Raw genomic sequence first — 27,032 nt, forward strand, 5'->3', positions numbered from 1 at the left:
ATCACCATTGACAACACCGTGGTGACATCAACTCGGACTGTGAGGAGTCTGGGTGTGATCCTGGACGACCAACTGTCGTTTGCTGCAAACGTTGCATTGGTTGCTCGCTCCAGCAGATTTCTCCTCTATAACATCAGGAAGATTCGCCCATTCCTCACCGACGAGATGGCACAGGTGCTCATCCAGGTTCTTGTCATCTCCTGGCTGGACTACGGCAACTCCCTCCTTGCTGGCGCCCCGGCGTCGGCCATCAGACCTCTAGAGCTTGTTCAGAAAGCTGCAGCTCGTCTGGTGTTCAACCGCCCTAAATTCTCCCACACAACTCCCCTTCTCATGTCCCTAGACTGGCTCCCAGTAGCTGCTCGCATCGAGTTTAAGACTCTGGTGCTAGCCTACAGGGCAGTGAAAGGAACAGCTCCTTCCTATCTACAGCCCATGGTCAAGCCCTACACCCCCGCCCGACCACTTCGCTCTGCTGCCTCAGGACGCCTGGTTGCCCCGTCACTCAGAGGCCCTTGCTGCCGATCGACCCGGTCACGGCTCTTTTCTGTCCTGGCCCCACAGTGGTGGAATGAGCTCCCCACTGATGTCAGCACAGCGGAGTCGCTGCCCATATTTCGGTGCAGGTTGAAAACTCACCTCTTTAAGTACTACTACCCTGTTACTTGTTCTTAGCACTTATGTATTCACTCATTTAAAAAAAAATCTCTTTCTTTCACTTTTACTTTAGCACTGGTTTTGCTCTTAAATGCTTGTTTAGATGCACTTATGACCTCTGATGACTAGTAGTTCTCCTGATTTCCTACGTTAAATGCACTTATTGGAAGTCGCTTTGGATAAAAGCGTCGGCTAAATGACTGTAATGCAATGTAATGTAATATGTATGTTTTACCATGTAGGCCATCATTTCATACCAGGTGTTATCCTTTATACCTAATGGTAATGGTTGTAGGTGACTATATATCTAATTCTTTTGCACTTATAACACTAGTTTTCTTTGGTTCTATCAAAACTCCTATCAGTGAAGTCATCCATGTCTTTACCTCTGCTGTGGGTACCACTAATCCTTCAGTGGGTACTAACAAATACACTAGCACAATTATAAACACAAACTCCAACTTGGTCATTTTCATTTTCATTACATTGGTGTCCTCTTGCAGTGGGATGCATAGATCTTTTATCACCGTTGGTGTAGTAAGCAGGACTGGCTGGTGTGACAGAGGAAGATGCAGAGGACAGGAAGAAATGGAAACGGTCCACTGTGGCACCCCTAATGGAAGCAGCAGAAAGTAGTAGTAGTAGTAGTAGTAGTAGTAGTAGTAGTAGTAGTGGTAGTGGTAGTGGTAGTAGTAGTAGTAGTAGTTGTTGTAGGTATAGTAAGCAGAACCTGATATGGACCTCTCCAAATGGGGGGAATGCCTATGCTGCCTCCTTGGCTTATTCATCAGGACCTTGTCAACAGACTGGAAAAGATGAGTCACTATGCTCGCCTTCAGGAATGATGGAAGAGCTGATTTTACCTGGGCAGAAATAGAATTTACAACCTGGGTTAATTTCTTACAGTAGGCCTCATCCACAAGAATTTGGTCTGTATGTGTTCCCTTATACAGATCTTGGCCTATAGGCATAACTCTGCCTTTCAAACCTGTCCTCTAGCTGGAGTTAGTTCAGTGAAATCCATAATGAGATGTTGAAATTGACTATCAGGAATTGAAAATGCTGATTGTGTTGTGTTTTGTGACTTACCTATGCTGTGTTGAGCACACATCACATGTCTTTTTGCAGACAGTTTTTTGCAACTGTGCTAAATTCAATTGAATCCCAACTCTGAACAATGAAATCAACCATACCCCCCCCCCCTTTGAAATATGGTCTAGCCCATGTGAGAGCTTGGCCATGGAAGGAAAAAGTTATTTAGGCAAACAGGGGTGGGCAGTCTTATCCAGAAAGGGCCGGTGTGAGTGCAGGTCTTTGTTCCAACCAAGCAGTTACACACCTGTGTCGCCTAATCAAGTTCCTCAGCAAAGACTCTACTGGTTGATTAGTGGGATCAGGTGTGTAACTTCTTGGTTGGAACAAAAACACCGGCCCTTTCTGGATAAGATTGCCAACCCCTGGATCCGTGGTCCCCTCAAAACACCATATGAATCACAGTGACCGTGTTTCCTCCATGTGGATTTTTTCGCAGGGGTAGCCATTGATTGGCTATCTTTAAGGGACATGTGTGGATCAAAAGATGCCTGAATCACAGTGGAATCAGGTGAAATAAACATCAGATATGCTTTGCCACAGGCAGAAACTGTAGGAGCTAACAATGTTGCAAGTTACTCCTCTTGATGGTATTCCTTGGTGGCAGGGTGGTCAGAGCATTCGCATTGCAATGAACCCTTCTGCATCTTCAGCAGGTATCTCAGGATCACAAGCATCTCACTCCTTAGCCTGTACGCCTTGCCTGAGTGGAGCAGCAAAGACCAAATTAGCCTTCAGCTGCAGAAGAGTTCCAACTGCGGGCTCTCATCTCATGAATCATCATCAACAACCATCTTGAGTTGGGCTCAGCTGCCATGGCTATCTCCCCAATGGCTTGCTTCAGTTGTTTGGGTTCCAAACCCAGCACTGATGTTGCTGGGAAACCATGGCTGCTGACTTCGATGGGATATAAGGTTGCATACCATCCTTTGACAAGAGCCTCATCAAGCAAATCCTGGTACTTGGCTTTCTTCTGTTGGTAAGAGATGGCTAGCCTGTCCACCCAAGGCACTGTTAGTTTGGCTACTAAGATGGTTTTTGTGCTCCTGGATAGAAGAACCATGTCTGGTCGGAGTGAGGTTATTGTCACCTCTTCTGGAAAGACAAGTCTCTTCTTCAGGTCTACTTGCATCTCCCAGTCAGAGGCTTGATGCAAAATGGAACACAGGTTCTTGGCAGTTGTTCTTGTCCAAGGAGCCTATCTTCTTCCCTCTGGAAATTGAAACATTCAGGTGGTAATACCGGGTGTTTATTGGCTTTGACCCTCTGCAGGTCTGTCCATTTGACAATTTCTGTAAGGACCTTGCCCTGCCCTTCTCCCAGTGCTTTGGGACATCCAGTCATGGTGTGATTCAGGGTGCAAAGGGTTGCTCCACACTGCTTGCAGGATGGGTTGTCTTCTTTGCCCAGATCTTTAGATTGTTTGGATTTGGCAAGAGGTCAGCCATAGTACACAGGAAGAAGGTCAACTTTTCCTGATCAGTACGCTAGAGTTCCTTCCAGGAAAATGACTGTTCAAGTGCCTGGTCCCACTGCATCCACTGTCCCTGGCAGCGATCCCTAGCACTTTTAAGTGGTAGTCTTCTTTCACTGTGTCTTGGACCCTCTGCACCATGAGTCCTCTCTTGCCTTTGACATTGGCCTTACTCCATCTCTTGTCATTGTAGTTTCCAAGTCCTAGCAGTTCTTGATAGACCACATTCATTCTTAAATATTCCACTGCAGATGTTGCATCTTCAGGCATGGGCGCAAGTCCATGAATACTGGGATGGCATCCGGCGCTTTACCTGTGCCCCGTCCATGGGGTTAGTGTTTGTGTCAGGTAGGGGATCCGATGTAAAATTTTGCCAAATCAGTATGTGTATTGACAAGACCATACCGGATTGGTCGAGGCCTGACTTAACAAAGGCTGCCATTGGTGCTGTGCCCTCACATGGTACTGATGGAAACTATAAAATCCCCTGTGGTGACCCCTGAAGAACAGGGAACAAGCCGAAAGACGAAGATGTTGCGTCTTCTTTTGGCTTCACCCTCATGTCTTGCCACATCCAATCTCATAGTCCTTATGCCATTATCCGGGTCTTTGCTCGTGTGATTCGTCCTTAATGGCAGATTATCCTCTCCCCCTCCTCGGTCTGCCTTGGGGTATTCCCTCTGTTTGGTACTTGTAGCTTGTTTATGCAGTGCTTTGGGGTGCTAGCCTTAACACTATTGTGTGCCGTCTTTCCGAGCTGTCGTCCATTCTTTCACGGATGTCCATGAGTCTTACCCCACCGCCAATGGGCCTTTCCCCATGTTCATGACAGTACGAGTGAAATAAAATACATTTGAAGTGTCACTCAGATGAAACAGCAGCAGTTCTAGCAGAAATATCAGCAAAAGAATTTACTTTAGAAACAATATCTGCAATTATAACATGTGCTTGACACCGACAGATAGCTACCTGGGATGGAAACAAAATGGTTTCAAGAAGATTGTGAGCAAGATGGTGATGCTAAAATAGTTGTGCTGTGACGTAAGGAATCTTCTGTTCTTTTATAGAGTTCCAAAGTCATACACCACTCCAAAAGCATAACACCTATCAGTGTAGATATTGGCAGATTTCCCCAGCTGCAATAATACATACCCTTATTAAAGCAAATAATTCAGAAGCCTGCACAAAAATAGAAGCTGGATGTCTCGCAGATTCCACCACTCGATGATCACTAATGATGGCATAACCAACAGCTCCAACTCCATCTAGCCGAACCATCCACATAATAAATCAGGTCAGGAAGAGAAAGAGGTGTAGCAGAAAGATCCTGTCTAGGAGTGACTGTGTCAGCAATTTCCACCACACAATCATGAGGTTCACCATCTCCCTCAGTAGGAAGAAGAGTAGCTGGGTTCAATGCGTTACACCTTCGCAAAATAACATGTGGTAGACTCGGAGTGGAGGCAGGGGTGAAGTGAGCTGTTTCAGCTTGTAAAAGTATAATGGCTGCAGCATAGAGAAGCAAGACAGTCAAAGGTATGTAAGCTACCAGAGGTGCAGAGGCTGTCACTGCTGCTGCAGTTGCAGCCACTGCTCTGGAGCAAGGAAGACCTCTCTTGACTACCAAAAGCCTTTGAGAATCGTAAGCAATTGGTTCAAGCTTATCACCATGTTCCTGATAGAACCCATTTTCTCATCAACAGTCAAGGTGAAGTCTTTTGGCATATCAGAAATGCCTAAAGCAGGAGCAGAAGCCAAAGCTTCTTTTAGTTTCACAAGAGTCAGCAGTTTCAGAAGTCAAAGTCACTGGGTCATGTGCAGTCAGTCCATTTGCATGCACCATGTCTACAATTGGCTGAGCCATTTTAGCATAACCACAGATCAACTGTCTACAGTAGCCTCTGCGTCTTAGAAAATACAACATCTGTCGTTTTGTCTGGTTTTGGAATTGACAGCACTGCTTGAATTCTGTCTTTGCTGATTGTTCGCTTGTTGTGTGATATTTCGTGTCCTGGATAGTACACTCTTGTTGTTTCACCAGCTGGAGTTTTTCTGGTAACACTTTGTGTCCTTGCAAAGCTAAATATTTCAGCAGGGTGTTCGTATCTATGATACAATTTTCTTCAGATGTGGAACATACAAGCCAATCATGCACATACAAAATCAGGGTATTCTCTTAGGGGACAGGCACAGAAAGCAAAATTATGGCTGGATAACCGGTGCTCAAGCAAACACATCCTTATTTACAGCATGCAGATCATGAACAGGTCACCAAGCTTTGCTATCAGCTTTTCTTACTGGAAGGAGCGGCGTGTGAGATAATGTTATATGGAGATATTGGTGCTGGAATTGTAATTCCAGCCTTCAGAGATTGCTCAAGGTTTGGGAGTAATGTCTTCTTTTGCATCAGGCCTCAGAGAACATTACTGTTTCTTGGGACTATAATTCAATGTAGGAAACACAAATAATGGAGTAGGGTCCTTAATGAGACCAACACCATACTTATGAGTTGCCCACAACTATTTAGGTACCACTTCCAATGCTGGATGGGAAATTGTAGACCCAAAAATGTCCATCACAAAATTATGGGCTGTGGTAGAAGATCGATCTACCAACTGGGTACAATGAAGCACTTACGTACTCAGCTGCACACATCCCGCAGAATTTTCCTTTTTCTTTCTTTCCTGTTCCCTTTTTTTCCGAACACCCAAGATTTAGCCTTCTATTTTTTCTCTTCTGTCTTCATCTAGGCTTCTGGTTTTTTTGTAACACACAAGACCTTCTTTTTTTTCTACTATCTTATCATGTTATTTCACTTCTTTTTACTTTGTCTTGTTTCTTTTCTCGTCTCTTGCTTTTCTCTTGCCATTCTTGTCTTCTCTCTATTTTTCTTTTTTTTTATACATAAATCCCATCAACAAGCAAGGAATTCCCTTCCTCGCCCTGTTTTTTTTTTTAATGACGCAACGTCTATCTCACACTCGAGTGAGAAGAAAAGAGGAGGGGTAGAAAAAAACCCACATGCAGACAGACAAACAGAGAAGCAGAGAAAGAAAAGAAGAAAACCCAAAACCCAAACTCCCTTAACAAGATCAGAGTCACTAAATAGGATCATTGTGTTGTTCTCATTTGCATGTCTTCTATTTTACTCCCAGAATAGGATCTGTTCAATGCTCTTGTGTAGCTCTCTCCCGTCCGTCCTCTGTTGCTAAAAGAACGACCTTGACAAGGAAAACAGTGAGTTTCAAACTCATTACATAGGATCACTGTACTGGTCTCGTTTACACCTCTCCAATTCTACTCAACCAATAGGATCACCTTAAAGTTCTTACTTAGATCTCCCCTAGTCTCTCTTTTTCTCCAAGGGGAATACCGCCCCTATTTTCTATCAGGGAATACCGCCCTATCTTTATTATTCTACTGAGACGCTACTCAAAAGGACCCTAAGGCAAAGGGAACACTGCCTCTTCCTTTATGTGCACTTTAAGGAAAGAGAAATAATTCTCTCCCTATAGGCAAACTTCCTCCCTTCTTGTCTCCAAAAAGTGGGAAGCTCCCCCTCTTAAGCTTAGACTATCTATGGCGTCATCACACACAACAACGCTTCAACGACCATCAGTGGGTGTTTTAAATCTAAACCCGCTTGTTTATAGTTGGACAGCATAATACAATTTCCACGCGTCAACTTCCTATAAACCACTAAAAGGTTTTCAAAAATTCAGATCACTTACTGCTGTCCCATTTCCTGAAAGGGTGACCACAGGTATCTCGGGGGGGGGGGGCCTTACTATTTGCCTCATGGAAACCTGGCTTGTTAAGCATATCATGGACAGTACACCTCATCTGCCACAGTTCTGACTCCTACCTTTTTTATTTGGTGTGGAGAGCGTTAAGAATCACTTTAGGCTTACAACAATGATAAATGTTAATTCAAATGTTATAAAGTCACCGTTAATTCATTTCCATATATTTTTTTGTCAAAGCCACGGGGAGCCACTGGAGAGGGGCGAAAGAGCCGCGTGTTGCTGACCCCTGGGGTAGGGGAAGGGTTAGTCCAAGATCAACATATCAATCAGGGTTGGCACACAACCAGAAATACCCAGAAAACTTGGAAAGTTGGAGACTAGTCACTGAAAATGATAAAATTGATGAAATGTCCTGGAAATAATATTGAGGTTACGGAGCATTGCCAGGTTAGGTCGTAAAATCTTATTTTCACCTTCTGAGATTGTGGGGTTTTCTTCATTGTAATTTTCAGCTCATCACATTTTAGCCATATTTGTAGCTGGTGAAATTAGGTTTGGGTGGTATCAGTAGCGGGTCTGCCGGGGGGGACGGGGGGACGGCGGCCCCAGGCCCCATAATGCTTAGGGGCCCACTGATGCTGTCATTAATTAATAAATTATATAATTTTAAAAATATGTATTTTTTATTATTTTTGAGTTTTAAATTCACATTTAGTTTATTTACAAAAACATTATTAATAAATTATATAATTTAAAAAATATGTATTTTTAATTATTTTTGAGTTTTAAATTCACATTGAGTTTATTTACAAAAGCATAATTAAAAACATTTATGTAGGCCTATATTTCATATTATTCCTATGTTTTGAATTCACATTGCTTTACACAACCACTGCGCAGGCTATGTCTGGTTGAACTGACATGACCCTGTGATAGCTAACTGCGCTAACCGTCTTAACTCTAAATGAAAATGGAAGAAAACCAACTGCATGGTTTTCAGCTGCTCACTGATCTCAGTGGGCAGCTCAAAACCATGCAGTCCATTTAGAGACTGTTGAGGCTTTCACTTATTGTTAACGCTGAATAATATGACCTTCCCTGAGCAACGGCTGTCATGTTTATTCAAACAAGAGTCATGGAAAATGTCCTTGAGAAATCATGGAAAATACGCTTTTCAGGAAGTGTGGGGACAGGGATGTGGAGAACATCCCTCGTAGAAATGAAGATGTGGGTCATCTTGCACTCCGAATGAATTTCATCATTCTACAACTAATTACTGTATTTCCCATTTACACTTTTCTCTTTCGTTCTGAGATTAGCAGATGATGCACCCCCTCCCCCCTCTCTCTCTGTCTCTCTCTCTCTCTCTCTCTCTCTGTCTATATATATTGCTGTACTTAGACAATTTATAAAATGTCATTTTTAGGAGGAAGTGGGAAATAAAGGAGACAAGAAGAAGCGGAAGGAGGAAAAGAAGGAAGAGGAGGACTACCCACAGTCGTGGATTATTCCCACCATCTACAAGACATTCAGAGGAGTGCTGATCGAGTCAGCCGTCCTCAAACTTCTACAGGACCTGCTGTCTTTTGTCGGACCGCAGGTTCTCAAGTTAGTGACACTTTCTATGTTTAATGACGTTTTGGAAAAGTTTGATTGAAAAGACATAAATCACAGCTTCATACTCATAATCTTCATTATCTAGCTAGCTAGCTAGCTAGATAATACATGGTTTTCAGCTGCTCACTGATCTCAGTGGGCAGCTGAAAACAGCTAAAAACCACGCAGTCCATTTAGAGACTGCCATGATAGCTAGCTAGCTAGCTATCATTCCAGCTGTCCATTCCTCCAATATTTCAATCATAAATAATTGTTATCCTTTTCTGTTTCCATGTCCTAAAGTTTAGATGTGTGTTTTTCCAGAATGATGATATCTTTTGCTCAGGACAAGTCCGTGTACACCTGGAAGGGTTACCTGTATGCAGTGCTGTTGCTAGTTACTACTGTTCTACAGTCCATCTTCCTGCAGCAGTATTTCCATAGGTGCTTCATCCTGGGCATGAAGGTCCGCACTGCAATCATGGCTGCTGTGTACAAGAAGGTAACTAGCTCTTCTTTCCACAGTCCAGTAGTGCGCCTGCATCAGGGCAGGTATTTAATCTGCTCTTCAATAACTGAGAAGTCTAAGAGTTACAGAGCTGCATTGCATGCCGGATGGTTTGTCTCCAAGGCCACAACAGAAGTATGTTTTAAACCATTTCTGGTGGTTCGGAGCGATACCTGTTCCACTAAGAGGTTGCCTCCTGTTCTTAGAAATAAGAACTAATGGGGTGTCTGGGTGACATGGTGGTCTCTTCCGTTGCCTACCAACACGGGGATCGTCGGTTCGAATCCCCGCATTGCCTCCGGCTTGGTCGGGCGTCCCTGCAGTTACAATTGGCCGTGTCTGCGGTGGAAAACTGGATGTGGGTGTGTGTCCTGGTCCTGGTCGCTGCAGTAGCGCCTTCTCTGGTCAGTCAGGGGCCTGTTTGGGAGGGGGGGGCTGAAGGGGAATAGCGTGATCCTCCCATTTGTTACGTCCCCCTGGTGAAACTCCTCACTGTCAGGTGAAAAGAAGCGGCTGGTGACCCCACATGTATGGGAGGAGACATGTGGTAGTCTGCAGCCCTCCCCGGATCGGCAGAGGGGGTGGAGCAGAGACTGGGACGGCTCGGAAAACGGGGTAATTGGCCAAGCACAATTGGGGAGAAAAGGGGGGAAAATCCACACAAAGAAAGAAAGAAAGAAAGAAGAACTAATCTGTGCATGTTTTTAATGACTTGATGTGTTGCTGACTTTTCACGAGGAAGAACAGGCGTACTCTTGTTCCTCGCCAACTGCTCCTAGTTCTCATTCTTGCTCCCTCCTTTCTTAGGCTCTGGTGGTGTCTAACGACGTCCGTAAAGGATCGACAGTGGGGGAGACGGTAAATCTGATGTCAGTGGACGCCCAGCGTTTCAACGATGTGACCAATTTCATACACCTGTTGTGGTCCTGCCCGGTCCAGATCGGACTCGCAATCGCCTTCCTGTGGTTTGAGCTGGGGCCTTCTGTGCTGGCTGGTCTGGCAGTCATAGTCCTGCTGGTGCCAATCAACGGACTGTTGGCCACCAAAGCCAGAAACATCCAGGTTAGTGCTCCTGGGCACAACTGCATGTACACACACACACACACACACACACACACACACACACACACACACACACACACACACACACACACACACACAGATTACAGTTTTGGCCATATCTGATTTCTCTTCTTGTGACAGTTTGACATCGTAGCACCCATCTTTGTTTGCTTTTACCACTCGGCACTTTGTGTTTTTTATGATTTTAAGTTTTTTATTTTGTTGTTTGTTTGCTTTTTTTAATCAAACATGGTACAAAACCGCTCATGTGGTACAAAATACAGGGAGAAAAAACAAGTCATACAGTGGAATGGAAACTCGGTGAAAAACACGAGTGTTCCTGATTAAAAGAAAGCCAAATTTGGGGCGTCCGTGTGGCGTAGCGGTCTATTCCGTTGTCTACCAACACGGGGATCGCCGGTTCGAATCCCCATGTTACCTCCGGCTTGGTCGGGCATCCCTACAGACACAGCTGGCCGTGTCTGCGGGTGGGAAACCGGATGTGGGTGTGTGTCCTGGTTGCTGCACTAGCGCCTCCTCTGGTTGGTCGGGGCACCTGTTCAGGGGGGGAACAGCGTGATCCTCCCGCCCGCTACGTCCCCCTGGTGAAACTCCTCACTGTCAGGTGAAAAGAAGCGGCTGGCGACTCCACATGTATCTGAGGAGGCATGTGGTAGTCTGCAGCCCTCCCCGGATCAGCAGAGGGGGTGGACCAGATTTGGGTACAATTGGGGAGAAAAGGGGGGGAAATTCCACAAAAAAAGAAGTGAAATGAACCATGAAGTAATCCCAAATTCCCAATATCATAGACCCCACCCCCCACCCCACCCCACCCCAGCCAACATAACTTCACGCCGTTTCACGCATGGGTGGTTTCCAGGGGTCTAAGTATAATTCTAGTGGCTGAGACCCTCCCAACCATCAAGACTGTATGCACCTTTTGTCACAGTTGGTATTTCGGTTTTATCTCCCAAAGGGCATAAGCGTGGGGATACCGGGAAAGGTTTGTCCCACCTGTGTTTCAAAAAATTCCAGCACTTCGTGCCAAAATGGTTCGACCATACAGCATTCCCACATAAGATGCAGAACAGTGCCCGTCTCTTTTTCACATTTCTGGCATGTATTGCTGCTCGTTAGTCCCGTTCCGAGGAGCCCACGTGTTGTCCAGTAATATCTGGGCATAATTTTAGATTGAATTAATTTCCCCCTAGTTTCCAACATTGGCCCCTAATCTGTTTCCAATTACCCTTGTCAATTTCACAGTTACGGTCTCTGCCACGTTATCATCAAATTATAACATGTACTGCTAATTCAGTAAACTGTGATTAGAACGTTGACACTTTATGGTTGAGTGGGTTTTCAAGATATTTAGCAGTTGGATTATCTACCTCATCTAGTTGAAAGGTACTTATGATGCAATGTAAATACTTCCAAAAGTCCCCCTTGTCTTGCAGTTGGTGCTCCTGGACTAATTCAGTGAAGGACATAAATGTGCCGTCTTTATAAAGATCACTGATTGTATGTGTCCCATTACCTTGTCCCATTCCCAGTACACTTTCTGCTTCCCTATTTGTATTTCCGGCGTTGACCCAGAGTGAGGCATAGCGCTGTTTGTAGTGTCAGATCTTGTACAGTATACTATGAGCCTTTGCCCAGTACTCGATAATCAGATTGATTTGTGTCACTCATTGGGATATCACATTGATAGGAGGAAATGGTGAGGAAATACTCTTCTGTACAGTGACCCAGTCCAAGCCAGATGCACCTCTCCTTCAGTGGCTGGCTACGTTAGTCATTTCAGATGACAAGCTATATAATCTCACATCCGGCAGGCCAAGCCCTCCTTTCTCTTTGGGTGCACACATTCTGGCTTAGCTTGAATCTGGCCTTCCTCCCTGCCCAGAGGAGGTCTTTAGTAAGATTCTCATATTGTTTAAACATGTGGTCAGCTGTGCTGAGTGGCAGCACCATGGATATATAGTTAAATTGAGGGGCTATTGTCATTTTAATTAGATGTACTTTGTGAGGGGTTCCTTAATTTTGTTGGGGATCTAATTATGTTCCAAAATGTTGAATACCTACGCTACACTATTCAGAATTACATTTGCAGAACAAAATGATCGCATACTTTGTTAGCCAAGACAGTAACGAGCAGAGATCCTTCACAAAGTCCTTTCAGTTAGTTTAGATTTTTAGTCAGTTTCTTTACAGGAGTTGAAATCACGATTTCCCCATGAACAGATGTCTCATTTTGGAGAAAAGCACTGTTGTTCAGGGGTGATACCAGTTAAGCTCGGTCTTTAGATTTGCTGTATGTGGTCGGGATTAACTGGATATAATACACCGTAAATGTGCAGCTTTTCCATCCCTCTGCCTGTTTTGCAGATCGAGAACATGAAGTTCAAAGATAACAGGCTGAAAATCATGAATGAAATACTCAATGGAATCAAGGTAAGCCCTCTCATTGGGTTAAAGTCTATGGTAAGCATTCCTGCTTTGGGTCCATTGGGTTTAAGTATTATGGTTGTGCCATTGCATTATCGTCCATCAGGCGACTGGGTTAATGACTGGTGGTGGTTGGAGGCAGCAAGTAGGCCCTTTTTGTTCTAAGACAAACCTTCAATAACAACAGGAGAAAAGGAAATGTCCGCCTGCAGCGGCCTCTCACTGCCTCTGTCCTGCACTCACCACCTGTGGATTCCTGGCTTTGAAAGCAAAGGCTTTGAACTGCATTCCTCTATTGCTCATATTATGCAACACTATTATTTTTGGGGGGGGGGGGTTTCTGTTGTTTTTTGTGAGCATTGTCCTCCTTTTTTAACCCCTCCTTTCATCTGCTCTTATAGATTCTGAAGCTGTATGCATGGGAGCCATCTTTCCAGGTGCAGGTGGAGGGAATCAGGAACCAAGAGCTGAAGGTCATGAGGAAATTTTCCTACCTCACCGCTGTCTCCACCTTCATCTTCAGCTGTGCCCCAGCCCTGGTGAGTCCACAGAGAGAGAGGGGGGGGGGGGATGGAAGGTGGTGAGCAGGCAGAGATTTTAGATGATTTGATTTGCAAAATCAAATCAAGTCAGATGGGCGGCACGGTGGTTAGTTAGCGCGGTCGCCTCACAGCAAGAAGGTTCTGGGTTCGAACCCCAGGGTAGTCCAACCTCGGGGGTCGTCCCGGGTCGTCCTCTGTGTGGAGTTTGCATGTTCTCCCCGTGTCTGTGTGGGTTTCCTCTGGGGGCTCCGGTTTCCTCCCACAGTCCAAAGACCTGTAGGTCAGGTGGATCAGCCGTACTACATTGTCCCGAGGTGTGTGTGTGTGTGTGTGTGTGTGTGTGTGTGTGTGTGTGTGTGTGTGTGTGTGTGTGTGTGTGTGTGTGTGTGTGTGTGTGTGTGTGTGTGTGTGTTCCCTGTGATGGCCTGGCGGCCTGTCCAGGGTGTCTCCCCGCCTGCCGCCCAATGACTGCTGGGATAGGCTCCCGCGACCCTGAGAGCAGGATCTTTAAATGGTATTGTATTAGGATGACTATTCAATTTTGTCGTCTAAATTAATGACAGCACAAATCTATCGTGTAAAATTTCTCACAAAATGAGGTCTGAAAGATTTGACAGTATTAGTTGAAAACTAGTTTCGGCTAGATATTATACTTTACATTACCAAGCACTTCACTGTGACGAGCCTCATCTGGCTCCTTAAACATGGTATTTCTGCCCCCCACTAATTCCCAGTGAGAAAGGACGAGATGAAACGAGAAGAAATAGTCTTACTTGGGGCGTCTGGTTAGCGTGGCGGTCTATCCTGTTGCCTACCAACACGGGGATCGCCGGTTCGAATCCCCGTGTTACCTCCGGCTTGGCCGGGCGTCCCTACAGACACAATTGGCCGTGTTTGCGGGTGGGAAGCCGGATGTCGGTCTGTGTCCTGGTCGCTGCACTAGCACCTCCTCTGGTCGGTCGGGGCGCCTGTTCGGGGGGGGGGGGGTAGCGTGATCCTCCCACGTGCTACGTCCCCCCTGGCGAAACTCCTCACTGTCAGGTGAAAAGAAGCGACTGCTGACTCCACATGTGTACTGGAGGAGACATGTCTGCAGCCCTCCCCGGATCGGCAGAGTGGGCGGAGCAGCGGCCAGGACAGATCGGAAGAGTGGGGTAATTGGCCGGGTACAACTGGGGAGAAAAGGGGGTGGGGGATAGTCTTACTTGCTGTTCACAGTAACCTGTCTTCCTCAGAGACTTGCCTCTTGTCTTGCCGCAGGTCTCCCTGGTCACCTTCGCCGTGTTCGTGCAAGTGAGCCCAGACAATGTGCTGAGCCCGGGGACGGCGTTCACCGCCATCGCTCTCTTCAACATCCTTCGGTTTCCCCTTGCCATGCTACCCATGCTCATTGCCGCCATGGTGCAGGTAGAGACACACACTCTGACTTACATTTACAACATCATATACTGCACACTGTTCATAGACAGTGCTCAGAGGCAGTACCACGGGTAGGTTGCTCACACTGAACTGACTCAGTCGTTTCTCTGTTTAGATGACGGTATCCAAGAAGCGCCTGGAGAAGTTTTTGGCGGGTGATGATCTGGACAATGACACCGTGCACCAGGACCCCAGCTTCAGTAGGTCCACCTTCAGCCCCTTACAGAATGTTACCGTACCTCAAGGAGTCTGTGAATGTTCTCACTCGTCCAGGTCACGGTTATCCAAAGGAGTTGAATCAAGTGCAACTGGACTTGGTATATATCCGGGAAGACGTTTCGCCTCTCGTCCAAGAGGCTTCCTCAGTTCGTGCCTTTCTGACTAAGCTAACCAAGCTAGTCTGACTAGACCAAGCTAGTCTGACTAGACCAAGCTAGTCTGACTGGCTGCTGATGAGACTCAGAATTTATCCTCTAGGAGTCGTTGTCAGAGCTATAGATATGCGTGGCTCTTTGTGAGCCGATGTTTATTAACGCCCGTCGCTAACCGAGCCATAGATATGAGTGGCTCTTTTGTGTACCGATGTTAGGGCCGCGCCCGGGGGTGTTAGTTTGGACTTCATTATTCAGTGGTCATGAGAGTGGTTGGAGCTGTTAGTGATCGACTGTTGTTCTTGGAGGCTCGGCTTCTTGAGTCTCCTGGGTAGAGATGAAAGGACGGCATTGTAAGTGGGAGATAGGTGGTGTCGCAGACCTCCTCCTCTGTTGAGGGATGGTTTTTCCAGTCTTGGAGGCTAGGCTTCTTGAGTCTCCTGGGTAATGATGAAAGGACAGCATTGTAAGTGGGAGATAGGTGGTGTCGCAGCAACGCCCGTCATTATCAGAGCTATTGATGTACATGGCTCTTTGTGATCCGATGTTAAACAGCGACGGTCGTTGGGGGTGTTAGTTTCGACTTCATTGTTCAGTGGTCATGAGAGTCATTGGAGCCGTTAGTGACCGACTGTTGTTCTTGGAGGCTAGGCTTCTTGAGTCTCCTGGGTAGAGCTGAAAGGACGGCATTGTAAGTGGGAGATAGGTGGTGTTGCAGACCTCCTCCTCTGTTGAGGGATGGTTTTTCCAGTTTCACATAGATGGCTTCTTTCACCCCTCTTTCAAACCATCCATCTTCTCTGTCCAAAATGTGTACGTTGCTGTCCTGGAAGGAGTGTGTCTTCTCCTTTAGGTGTAGATAGACGGCTGAGTCTTGTCCTGAGGAGTTTGGCCTTCTGTGTTGGGCCATCCGTTTGTGTCGTGGTTGTTTGGTTTCTCCTATGTATAGGTCAGTGCAATCCTCATTGCATTGTACAGCATACACCAGGTTGCTTTTCCGGGTGTGTGGTACACGGTCTTTGGGATGAACCAACAAATGCAAATCAACAGCTCCGATGGCAATGGGCCCGGCTGGACATTGGAGCACAGGAGAGCCACGTATGTCGATAGCTCTGATAACGATGGGTGTGGCCGAACATCGGTACACAAAAGAGCCACTCATATCTATGGCTCTGTTAGCGACGGGCGTTAGTAAACATCGGATCACAAAGAGCCATGGACATCTATAGCTCTGACAACGACTCCTAGAGGATAAATTCTGAGTCTCATCACCAGCCAGTCAGACTAGCTTGGTCTAGTCAGACTAGCTTGGTCTAGTCAGAAAGGCACGAACTGAGGAAGCCTCTTGGATGAGAGGCGAAACGTCTTCACGGATATATACCAAGTCCAGCTGCACTTGATTCAACTCCTTTGGATACCTCAAGGAGAACATAATCAGGGTTCCCATGACCCTCAGGTCCTCGAAAATCTGGAAAAGCTGGAAATTGATAGAGTAGTTTTCCAGTCATTAAAAACACCTGGAAAATGATCAAGTTTATCAAATATCCTTGACCATGGATAATTGTCAAGTTAGGTTTCTAAAATTGTATTTGTTTACAAAGTAAAATTGCATTTTTGCGGCACGGTGGCCCAGTGGTTGGCGCTGTTGCCTCACAGCAAGAAGGTCCGGAGTTTGAACCCCAGGCCGTCCCAGGTCCTTTCTGTGTGGAGTTTGCATGTTCTCCCCGTCTCTGCGCGGGTTTCCTCCGGAGCTAATACTCCTGCCTGTGCCCCTGAGCAAGGCAGTGGGAAGAAGAACTGGAGTCGGTCCCCGGGCGCTGCAGCTGCCCCCTGCTCCTATACAATAGGATGGGTTACATGCAGAGAACCCGTTCACTGTAAGAAGACAACGTCGAATAAAGTGGCTTTCATTCTTTTTCCATTTCATTGTGTTGGTGTAGTTTGTTGGGTTTGTATATTTTTAGATGCTGAGATGACATGTGAGTGCCTGTCAGTGTGTGTCAGTGCTAGAAGCTTGGTTGGTATGTTGTCCATTGAGCAGCTAAAAGTCCCACAGTTCATTTAGAGACTGCTGAGACTTAAACTGACAGTTAATACTGAATAACATGATGATCCGTAAACAATGGTTTTCAAGTATATCCAATCCAAAGTCCTGGAAAAGGTCCTCGAAAAGTCCTGGGAAACGATTTCCTAAGAAGAGTGAGAACCATGATTATCTGTCAACGCAATCAGGCCTATTTCTTTTTTTTAAATTTTCTCCCCAATTGTACCCGGCCTATTACCCCACTCCTCCGAGCCGTCCTGGTCTCTGCTCCACCCCCTCTGCTGATCCCGGGAGGGCTGCAGACTACAACATGCCTCCTCCCATACATGTGGAGTCACCAGCCGCTTCTTTTCCCCTGACAGTGAGGAGTTTCACCAGGGGGGCGTAGCGCGTGGGAGGATCACGCTATTCCCCCCAGTTCCCCCTCCCCCCCAAACAGACGCCCTGACCGACCAGAGGAGGCGCTAGTGCAACGACCAGGACACATACCCACATCCGGCTTCCCACCCGCAGACATGGCCAGTTGTGTCTGTAGGGACGCCCGACCAAGCCGGAGGTAACGCGGGGATTCGAACCAGCGATCCCCGTGTTGCTAGGCAACGGAATAGACCGCTACGCTACCCGGATGACCCCGATCGGGCCTATTCTGGCATTCACAAATGAAGTGGTTTGGGGTGTGTGTGTGTGTGTGTGTGTGTGTGTGTGTGTGTGTGTGTGTGTGTGTGTCCCTCTGAACCTGTTTCCTCTTTTCCCACTAGGTACTGCTGTGAGTGTGTGTGAAGGAACGTTTGCCTGGGAAAGAGAAGCTGACCCTGTATTGAAGAAGTGGGTATTTATTCTGCACTACATGTCCTATTACGAGAGTACGTGGTTTTTATGTACTACACGTCCTATTACGAGAGTACGTGGTTTTTATGTACTACACGTCCTATTACGAGAGTACGTGGTTTTTATGTACTACGTGTCCTATTACGAGAGTACGTGGTTTTTATGTACTACATGTCCTATTACGAGAGTACGTGGTTTTTATGTACTACATGTCCTATTACGAGAGTACGTGGTTTTTATGTACTACACGTCCTATTACGAGAGTACGTGGTTTTTATGTACTACATGTCCTATTACGAGAGTACGTGGTTTTTATGTACTACATGTCCTATTACGAGAGTACGTGGTTTTTATGGACTACATGTCCTATTACGAGAGGACGTGGTTTTTATGTACTACACGTCCTATTACGAGAGTACGTGGTTTTTATGTACTACATGTCCTATTACGAGAGCATAGGGTTTTTACATCAGTGTGTGTGCGTTTGTCTCAGTGTGTCCTTGGACATCGGACCTGGCCGGCTGGTAGCTGTGGTGGGAGCGGTCGGCTCTGGAAAGTCCTCTCTTATATCGGCACTGCTCGGAGAGATGCACAATGTCAAAGGTTTCGTCAACGTGCAGGTGACATTCAATAGACATCCATCTATCACATAGCAGAATTAATTGTAACTAGAAAAATGCTTTTCCACAGAAAAAGCGTGTGAATGCTGAGCTGCCGAAAGAAATGGCGAGAGCATTGCTGAAAACGGATAAATAGGGAAAGTCAGACAGTCCCTAGCCTACCTGAAATACCCGGAAACTGAAATGTGAAATGGCTGAATATTTTGAAAGTTTTAAAGGTATAAAAAACTGAAAAATGTGCCATAATGTGCTAAATACATAAATAGTTTGATTGCTGAATGGTTTCTGCAGTTTAAAGTGTGAAAAAGTGGAAGCGGTGCCAAGATTTCAAAGTGCTCCCAGTCCCATTACAAACACACACAACAAGGCTGTAACACAACTTGCAAGCATTTGCAGCAATGGTTTATGTATGGAAAAGGTTTGAATAGTCTGAAACATGTGACCCCCGCTGGTAAAAGAGTCCCCAAGTAGGCCTAGGTCATTGACCTGCAAAACCTGACCTGAACATTGTTCTTCTAAAAGAAGAAAAAAGAGCTACAGTACATCAGAAGAACTGGTCTTTGTTTGTCACGTGACATCAATGTCCCCTTCAAACATGGTCCCACACATATCTCATGTTAAATAGCCTACTATTTTCACTGCAAATTTACAAAACAAAAGAACATATTACATCACTTTGTACGAGATAAAAAGTTGAATTTTGTGAAATTAAAAAAGTATAATCATAGGGAAATGAATTTCCAAAATAGAACTGTAGATGAATATTGTAAATTGACAAGTTCTGGAAATCATTCCGGACAGAGGGAAGGATGGTCTCATTACGTTAGAAAAATTGTGACCGTAGCCTACCTACAAATTGATATGTGACGTCACAATAGGACTGAACATTCTAACAGGCAAAGTGTATGGCAGAGCTGCTAAACTTAAGAGCTGAATTGTTCAAAAACTATAAATGAAATGAAGGAGGAGATACAGTTCAAAGGTGATGAGGGTTTCAACCTTTCCCCGTAGACTTCCATTGTTTTGAAAAAGTAGAAAAAGCTTAATATGTCTAAAAGTATAAAAGATTTCAAAAAAACGAAATGTGAGCCTGAATTGGCTTAAGGAGATGAACATTTTGATACCTGAACGGTTTCACTGGCTAAAAGTATGAAGGAGTAAAAGAGGTGGAAAGGTTGCAAAAGTCCCCCATTGACTGCCATTCAAAAAATGGCTGAAAAAAGTTGAATATTTCCAAAAAGTTGAAAAGGTATGAAAAATCTGAAAGGGGAGCACTAATGTGCTTACTGAGTTGAACATTTTGATAGTTGAATAGTTTCAGTAGCTAAAAGTATGAAGGAGTAAAAGAGGTGGAAAGGTTGCAAAAGTCCCCCATTGACTCCCATTCAAAAAATGGCTGAAAAAAGTTGAATATTTCCAAAAATTTCAAAAGGTATGAAAAATCTGAAAGGGGAGCACTAATGTGCTTACTGAGCTGAACATTTTGATAGTTGAATGGTTTCAGTAGCTAAAAGTATGAAGGAGTAAAAGAGGTGGAAAGGTTGCAAAAGTCCCCCATTGACTCCCATTCAAAAAATGGCTGAAAAAAGTTGAATATTTCCAAAAATTTCTAAAGGTATGAAAAATCTGAAAGGGGAGCACTAATGTGCTTACTGAGTTGAACATTTTGATAGTTGAATGGTTTCAGTAGCTAAAAGTATGAAGGAGTAAAAGAGGTGGAAAGGTTGCAAAAGACCCCCATTGACTCCCATTCAAAAAATGGCTGAAAAAAGTTGAATATTTCCAAAAAGTTCAAAAGGTATGATACAATCTGAAAGGGGAGCACTAATGTCCTTAATGAGCTGAACATTTTGATAGTTGAGTGGTTTCAGTAGCTAAAAGTATGAAGGAGTAAAAGAGGTGGAAAGGTTGCAAAAGTCCCCCATTGACTCCCATTCAAAAAATGGCTGAAAAAAGTTGAATATTTCCAAAAAGTTGAAAAGGTATGAAAAATCTGAAAGGGGAGCACTAATGTGCTTACTGAGTTGAACATTTTGATAGTTGAATAGTTTCAGTAGCTAAAAGTATGAAGGAGTAAAAGAGGTGGAAAGGTTGCAAAAGTCCCCCATTGACTCCCATTCAAAAAATGGCTGAAAAAAGTTGAATATTTCCAAAAATTTCAAAAGGTATGAAAAATCTGAAAGGGGAGCACTAATGTGCTTAATGAGTTGAACATTTTGATAGTTGAATGGTTTCAGTAGCTAAAAGTATGAAGGAGTAAAAGAGGTGGAAAGGTTGCAAAAGTCCCCCATTGACTCCCATTCAAAAAATGGCTGAAAAAAGTTGAATATTTCCAAAAAGTTCAAAAGGTATGATAAAATCTGAAAGGGGAGCACTAATGTGCTTAATGAGTTGAACATTTTGATAGTTGAATGGTTTCAGTAGCTAAAAGTGTGGAGGAGCTACAAAGTGTCAAAAAATGGGCGGAATAAAAATAAATAAAGAAATAAAGAACTGCAAAGCATTAGTGTGAATGCCCCCAGCATTCACACTAATTACTGATCATGATCTCTCACAGCCGTAGGCGAGTAGCATGGACACAGAGCACACGGTGTATGTGTTTCGGTACACAGTTCCTGTTTTGATTCCTGATTGCTGCCAAAGGCAGCTTGGACTTTGAGAATGCCGAAACCACTCGGTCAAGGAGTTATACATCAGGATATTTCTTCACTTGACAATGTTTATCTGAATTTTAAAAAGTGGTAGAAAACCACAAGTTTGGTGCCCCCTTGGAGACAAAAATATTCATCTAATAGCCTAAATCTAACATCCTGTGGACAAGGTGAATGAAGATCTGTGGTGCTCTTCATGTCCCTCAGTTAGTATGCAACAGACCATCTATCGATCTAGCTTGCTAGTGTGTTTGTTCCAGAGTGAGAGTGAGGCCACTTAGCTGAATTTGTTGTTTTGTGACATTTAGTCATCTCCCATAATGTGTATTTCTTATGCAACCCGACTGGCTGTCACTCCCTTGTATTTGGTATTTTCTGGCTTCATGGTTTAGTATTGCAACGTGTTGAAGTAAAAGGAGAAATTATTCTTTGTCCATCTTAATACCTGCATTGCACTGCATTAATCACTTTGTTACCTTCAGTTAAAACCTGTTAAAATGATAGAAATGGGAGCTTTATTACACAGAAAAGAATTACGCTTGCTTCGGTTGGTATCTGCAACTTTTTAAAATTCAGATAAACATTGTCAAGTGAAGATGTCTGTGAATGTTCTCGTTCATCCAGGTCATGGTTATCCAAAAGAATTTAATCAAGTGCAACTGGACTTGGTATATATCCGTGAAGACGTTTCGCCTCTCATCCAAGAGGCTTCCTCAGTTTGTGCCTTTCTGACTAGACCAAGCTAGTCTGACTGGCTTGGTCTAGTCTGACTAGACCAAGCTAGTCAGAAAGGCACAAACTGACTAGTATGGTCTAGTCAGACTAGCTTGGTCTAGTCAGAAAGTCACAAACTGACTAGCATGGTCTAGTCAGAAGGGCACGAACTGAGGAAGCCTCTTGGACGAGAGGCGAAACGTCTTCACGGATATATACCAAGTCCAGTTTGCACTCGATTCAATTCCTTTGGATTGTTGAGTGAAGTCGGAATGTTTAACCTTTTATTTTTTTAATCCAGTTTAACCATTAAGCACATCGATTGTCCGGGTAGCGTGGTGGTCTATTCCATTGCCAACCAACCCAGAGATCACCAGTTCGAATCCCCGTGTTACCTCCGGCTTGGTCGGGTGACCCTACAGACAGAATTGGCCGTGTCTGCGGGTGGGAAGCCGGATGTGGGTATGTGTCCAGGTCGCTGCATTAGCGCCTCCTCTGGTCAGTCGGGGCGCCTGTTCAGGGGGGAGGGGGAATTGGGGGGAATAGCGTGATCCGCCCACGTGCTACGTCCCCTGGTGAAACTCCTCACTGTCAGGTGAAAAGAAGCGGCTGGTGACTCCACATGTATGGGAGGAGGCATGTGGTAGTCTGCAGCCCTCCCCGGATCAGCAGAGGGGGTGGAGCAGAGACCGGGACGACTTGGAAGAGTAGGGTAATTGGCCAAGTACAATCGGGAAGAAGAAAAAGGGGTGGGGGGGTTAAAAAACATATAGAATAATATAAAACTAACCATCCACTATTTTTTTAATTATCAATTTCTTTGTTTAAATACGCCTTATTATTTATTTCTCTCCAGGGTTCAGTCGCCTATGTGCCCCAGCAGGCCTGGATCCAAAATGCCACCCTGAGGGACAACATTGTGTTTGGTTCCCGCGTTGATGACGAGTGGTTCCAGAAGGTGGTGCAGGCTTGTGCCCTTGCCCCTGACCTGGAGCTGCTGCCAGGCAGAGATCTCACCGAGATCGGCGAGAAGGTGAGAGGGACTCGCTTCTTCTGGAGATGGTTGGTCATGATGGTTGAAGAAGCAGTGAAGGCAGCACATATATACTGTAGCGAATTCAGGGGGCAGCCGGGATCCGCCAAAACCGGGACTCTCGCACCACAGGCAACTACGTTAACCAGTCGACTAAAGGGTCCGATCCGTTAGCCAACCGGCTAGCGAGTCTATTTATTCATGATCCTTACAATATACACATTGTGTGTTGTCGAAAAGCACAGAGTAATTACCAGACAAAGGCTAATTGTGAAACGGGAAGCGCCTCTGGGGACAAGAAATTCAGCACCACCTCTGAGCTGGCAGGAAGCTCTGGTATGGTCATGTAACATTGCTCGGCACCCATCCTCTTTGTTGTGTTTTATAAGTTCTTCTCTTCTCTTGTAAGGGTATAAACCTGTCAGGGGGGCAGAAGCAGCGCGTGAGCTTGGCCAGGGCGGTGTACAACCAGTCGGATATTTATCTCCTGGATGACCCTCTGTCTGCTGTTGACGCCCATGTGGGGAAACACCTCTTCAGTCAGGTGATTGGACCCAATGGACTCCTCAAAGACAAGGTCGGTTTTCAGACCAGCTGTCATCCTGATGAATACCAGTCTTATCATTTCAGCAGGAAAAAGGCCTTTTTGTGCGTTGATTGGAAATTAACACATGGCGAGTTACGCTTCAGAGGAAAACACCCACCATATGTATAGAGTAACACATAACCCTCGTGCAACAACTGTCAGTTGGTGTGGTTGTGAAGTGTTCATGAAATCTTGTGGTGTTCACCAATTTTGTGTTATTTATTTTGTTTGTTGGTTAGATCAAAATTTGAAACCATACAGACCCATGCGTTGATGCACGAAACAGTCCTCTTGGGCGTCCGGGTAGACTGGCGGTCTGTTCCCTTGCCTACCAACACAGGGATCCTTGTTCGAATCCCCGTGTTACCTCCGGCTTGGTCAGGCGTCCCTACAGACACAACTGGCCATGTCTGCGGGTGGGAAGCCGGATGTGGGTGTGTGTCCTGGTCGCTGCACTAGCGCCTCCTCTGGTCAGTCGGGGCACCTATTCGGGTGGGGGAATAGCGTGATCCTCCTACGCGCTACATCCCCCTGGCGAAACTCCTCACTGTCAGGTGAAAAGGACAATCAGGAACATCCATCCATTGTCCAAACCCCTTATCCTGCTGTCAGGGTCGTGGGGATGCTGGAGCCTATCCCAGCAGGACAATCAGGAACAATTTCTTTGTCATTTCATCTTATTTACCATGTACACAAAAGGAGAGAAATTCCATTTCCCCCAGCCCACAGCAGTGCAACACAAAAGGCAAAAACACATATCCAAAAACAGGCAAAAACAGAGAGAACAAAGCAAAACAACAACAACAAAACACACAAACAGCCAACAACACAATCCACCCAGTGCAACACAGTCCAAAAACTCCACTGCCCAGGAGAATGAACGCCCGCCAGGATGACTGTCCAACTGCCAGTCAGCATGGGCTAGCAGTTAGCTTAGCCTGCCCCGCTTCCGCGTCCTGTCAGACTGCCGTCAGTGTTTACTCTTCAGGCGCAGCTCCAGGTAGGGCCGTGGTCCTTGGACCCATCGGATGCAGCAGACCAGGCTCCCTCAGCCGATCCAACGCCAGCTCTCCAGCCAGACACCTTCAACACACCTCCCCGCACTCCACATGACGACACAAATGCAGACACAGAAAAAAACACTGCACAGTCGACGCTAGGCGAAGCCGCCGCCAGATCGCCTCGGTGTTTCCTCTCGGGCAGGGCCGTGGGCTAGCAGTTAGCTTAGCCTGCCCGCCCGCTTCCGCGTCCTGTCAGACTGCCCTCGGTGTTTCCTCCTCGGGCCCACAGGACACAGCAGACCAAGCTCTCTCAGCAAATCCAGCGCCAGCTCGCCCAGCCAAGTGAAATCAACGATCAAAATAAAAACTTAACACAATGACACAAACCTAGATGTAGACATGAACAAAGACACTGCGCAATCGGTACTGGGCGAGAGAGCTGCAAACGCGAGTCCACACCGCCATCTTCCCACACCATTATCACATAACACATAGATACTGCACCATCATATTCAAAATGTTTGAGGATTGAGGATATGCAGTGTGTGTGTGTGTGTGTGTGTGTGTGTGTGTGTGTGTGTGTGTGTGTGAAGACCTTACTCTGGATCCATATTGCTTTTCTCATTTGTTGATAGTAAATCCTCTGCCTTATATTATCTTGATGACCAAGGCTCGGTGTGTCTTTACCTTTACAGACACGGATCCTGGTGACTCATGGAGTGAGTTTCCTACCCTATGTGGATGAGATAGTGGTCCTTTCGGATGGGGTGGTGTCTGAGGTGGGATCCTACCACAACCTACGCACGAGCAATGGGGCATTCTCTGAGTTTTTAGAAACATATGCCAAACAGGAAGGAAATGGGACCCCGAAAGATTCAGGTAAGTACATCCAATTTCATCTCATCTCATCTTCAGCCGCTTCTCCGGGGTCGGGTCACGGTGGCAGCAAGCTAAGTAGGGCACTCCAGACGTCCCTCTCCAAGCAACGCCCTTCAGCTCCCGCCGGGGGATCTCAAGGTGTTCCCAGGCCAGATTGGACATGTAGTCCCTCCAGCGAGTTCTGGGTCTACCCCGGGGTCTCCTCCCAGTTGGTCATGCCTGGAAAACCTCCAAAGGAAGGTGCCCAGGAGGCATCCTAATCAGATGCCCGAACCACCTCAACTGGCTCCTTTTGACACAAAGGAGCAGCGGCTCTACTCCGAGCTCCCTCCAGATGTCCGAGCTCCTCACCCTATCTCTAAGGCTGAGCCCAGACACCCTACGGAGGAAACTCATTTCAACCGCTTGTATCCGCCATCTCACCCTTTCGGTCACTACCCAAAGCTCATGACCATAGGTGAGGGCTGGAACAAAGATTGACTGGTAAATTGAGAGCTTTGCCTTCCAGCTCAGCTCCGTCTTCACCACAACGGTCCGGCACAACGTCCACATTACTGCATATGCTGCACCAATCCACCCGTCAATCTCCTGCTCCATCCTACCCTTACTCGTGAACAAGACCCCAAGATACTTGAACTCCTTCACTTGAGGCAACAACTCATCCCCAACCCGGAGGGAGCAATCCCCCATTTTCTGGTAGAGAACCAAGGCCTCAGATTGGAGGTGCTGACTCTCATCCCGGCCATTTCACACTCAACTGCAAACCACCCCAGTGAGCACTTGGAGGTCGCATTCTGGTGAAGCCAACAAAACCACATCATCTGCAAAGAGCAGAGATGCAATTCTGAGGTTCCCAAAATGGACACACTCCTGCCCTTGGCTGCGCCTTGATATCCTGTTCATGAATAAGCCAAACAGAATTGGAGACAAGGGACAACCTTGGCGGAGTCCAACACCCACCGAAAACGTGTTTGACTTTGTGCCGAGAATGCGGAACAGCTCTCACTTTGGTTAGACAAGGACCGAATGGCTTGTAGCAACTGCCCCGGTACCCCATACTCCCGCAGTACCCCCCACAGAGTTCCCCGGGGTACACAGTTGTAAGCCTTCTCCACGTCCACAAAACACATGTAGACTGGCTGGTCCAACTCCCATGCCCCTCTCAGCACCCCCGCAAGGGTAAAGAGTTGGTCGGTTGTTCCACAGCCAGGATGGAATCCGCATTGTTCTTCCTGGATCCGAGGTTCGACAGTCAGTCGGAGCCTCCTCTCCAGCACCCTAGAGGCTGAGCAGTGTGCTGCCCCGATAATTGCAGCACACCCTCCGTTCCATCTGAATGAACATCCAGTCTCTAAATGGCTAACTGCCAGCGGCATGACATGCTTAGCATTTATTGAACTACTTTAAAAAACAAAATGATCCATCATGTTGACTGTCGCTAAGACCTACTTCTCTTGTGTGCTTGGGTCCATTGTTGTGTGTGTGTGTGTTTGCGTGTGTGTGTGTGTGTGTGTGTGTGTGTGTGTGTGTGTGTGTGTGTGTGTGTGTGTGTGTGTGGTTAGGCCCTGGCCCAGACGACGAGGAAGTGGAGTTCTTCCCTGATGGAGAGGACGTTCAGGCTGACTCTCCAGCGGAGGATGTGGTGTCTGTCACATTAAAGAGAGAGAGCAGCATCCGCCGCAGCCAGCGGGTCGGCAGGTTAGAGAGCGGGGTGAAAACAAGAGGGGGAGTGGCAGAGGTTGGGGAGGGGGGTGAGAGATGTGT

General features: G+C 46.1%; 1 protein-coding gene across 1 annotated transcript in view; it reads left to right on the forward strand.

Annotated features, from left to right (window-relative positions):
* abcc2 (ATP-binding cassette, sub-family C (CFTR/MRP), member 2) overlaps positions 1–27,032 on the forward strand; it is a 62,874-nt gene that overhangs the window by 15,996 nt on the left and 19,846 nt on the right. The window contains exons 8-20 of the mRNA XM_056292247.1: positions 8,396–8,577; positions 8,890–9,067; positions 9,881–10,135; positions 12,521–12,586; positions 12,982–13,119; positions 14,383–14,529; positions 14,657–14,741; positions 17,715–17,781; positions 18,278–18,404; positions 22,626–22,802; positions 23,212–23,379; positions 25,085–25,268; positions 26,831–26,966. Coding sequence (XP_056148222.1) covers positions 8,396–8,577; positions 8,890–9,067; positions 9,881–10,135; positions 12,521–12,586; positions 12,982–13,119; positions 14,383–14,529; positions 14,657–14,741; positions 17,715–17,781; positions 18,278–18,404; positions 22,626–22,802; positions 23,212–23,379; positions 25,085–25,268; positions 26,831–26,966 — 1,910 coding nt within the window. The remainder of the gene's footprint in view (positions 1–8,395; positions 8,578–8,889; positions 9,068–9,880; positions 10,136–12,520; positions 12,587–12,981; positions 13,120–14,382; positions 14,530–14,656; positions 14,742–17,714; positions 17,782–18,277; positions 18,405–22,625; positions 22,803–23,211; positions 23,380–25,084; positions 25,269–26,830; positions 26,967–27,032) is intronic.

The sequence above is a fragment of the Lampris incognitus genome, chromosome 13 (assembly GCF_029633865.1).
Source record: "Lampris incognitus isolate fLamInc1 chromosome 13, fLamInc1.hap2, whole genome shotgun sequence".
NCBI classification, from domain to species: Eukaryota; Metazoa; Chordata; class Actinopteri; order Lampriformes; family Lampridae; genus Lampris; species Lampris incognitus.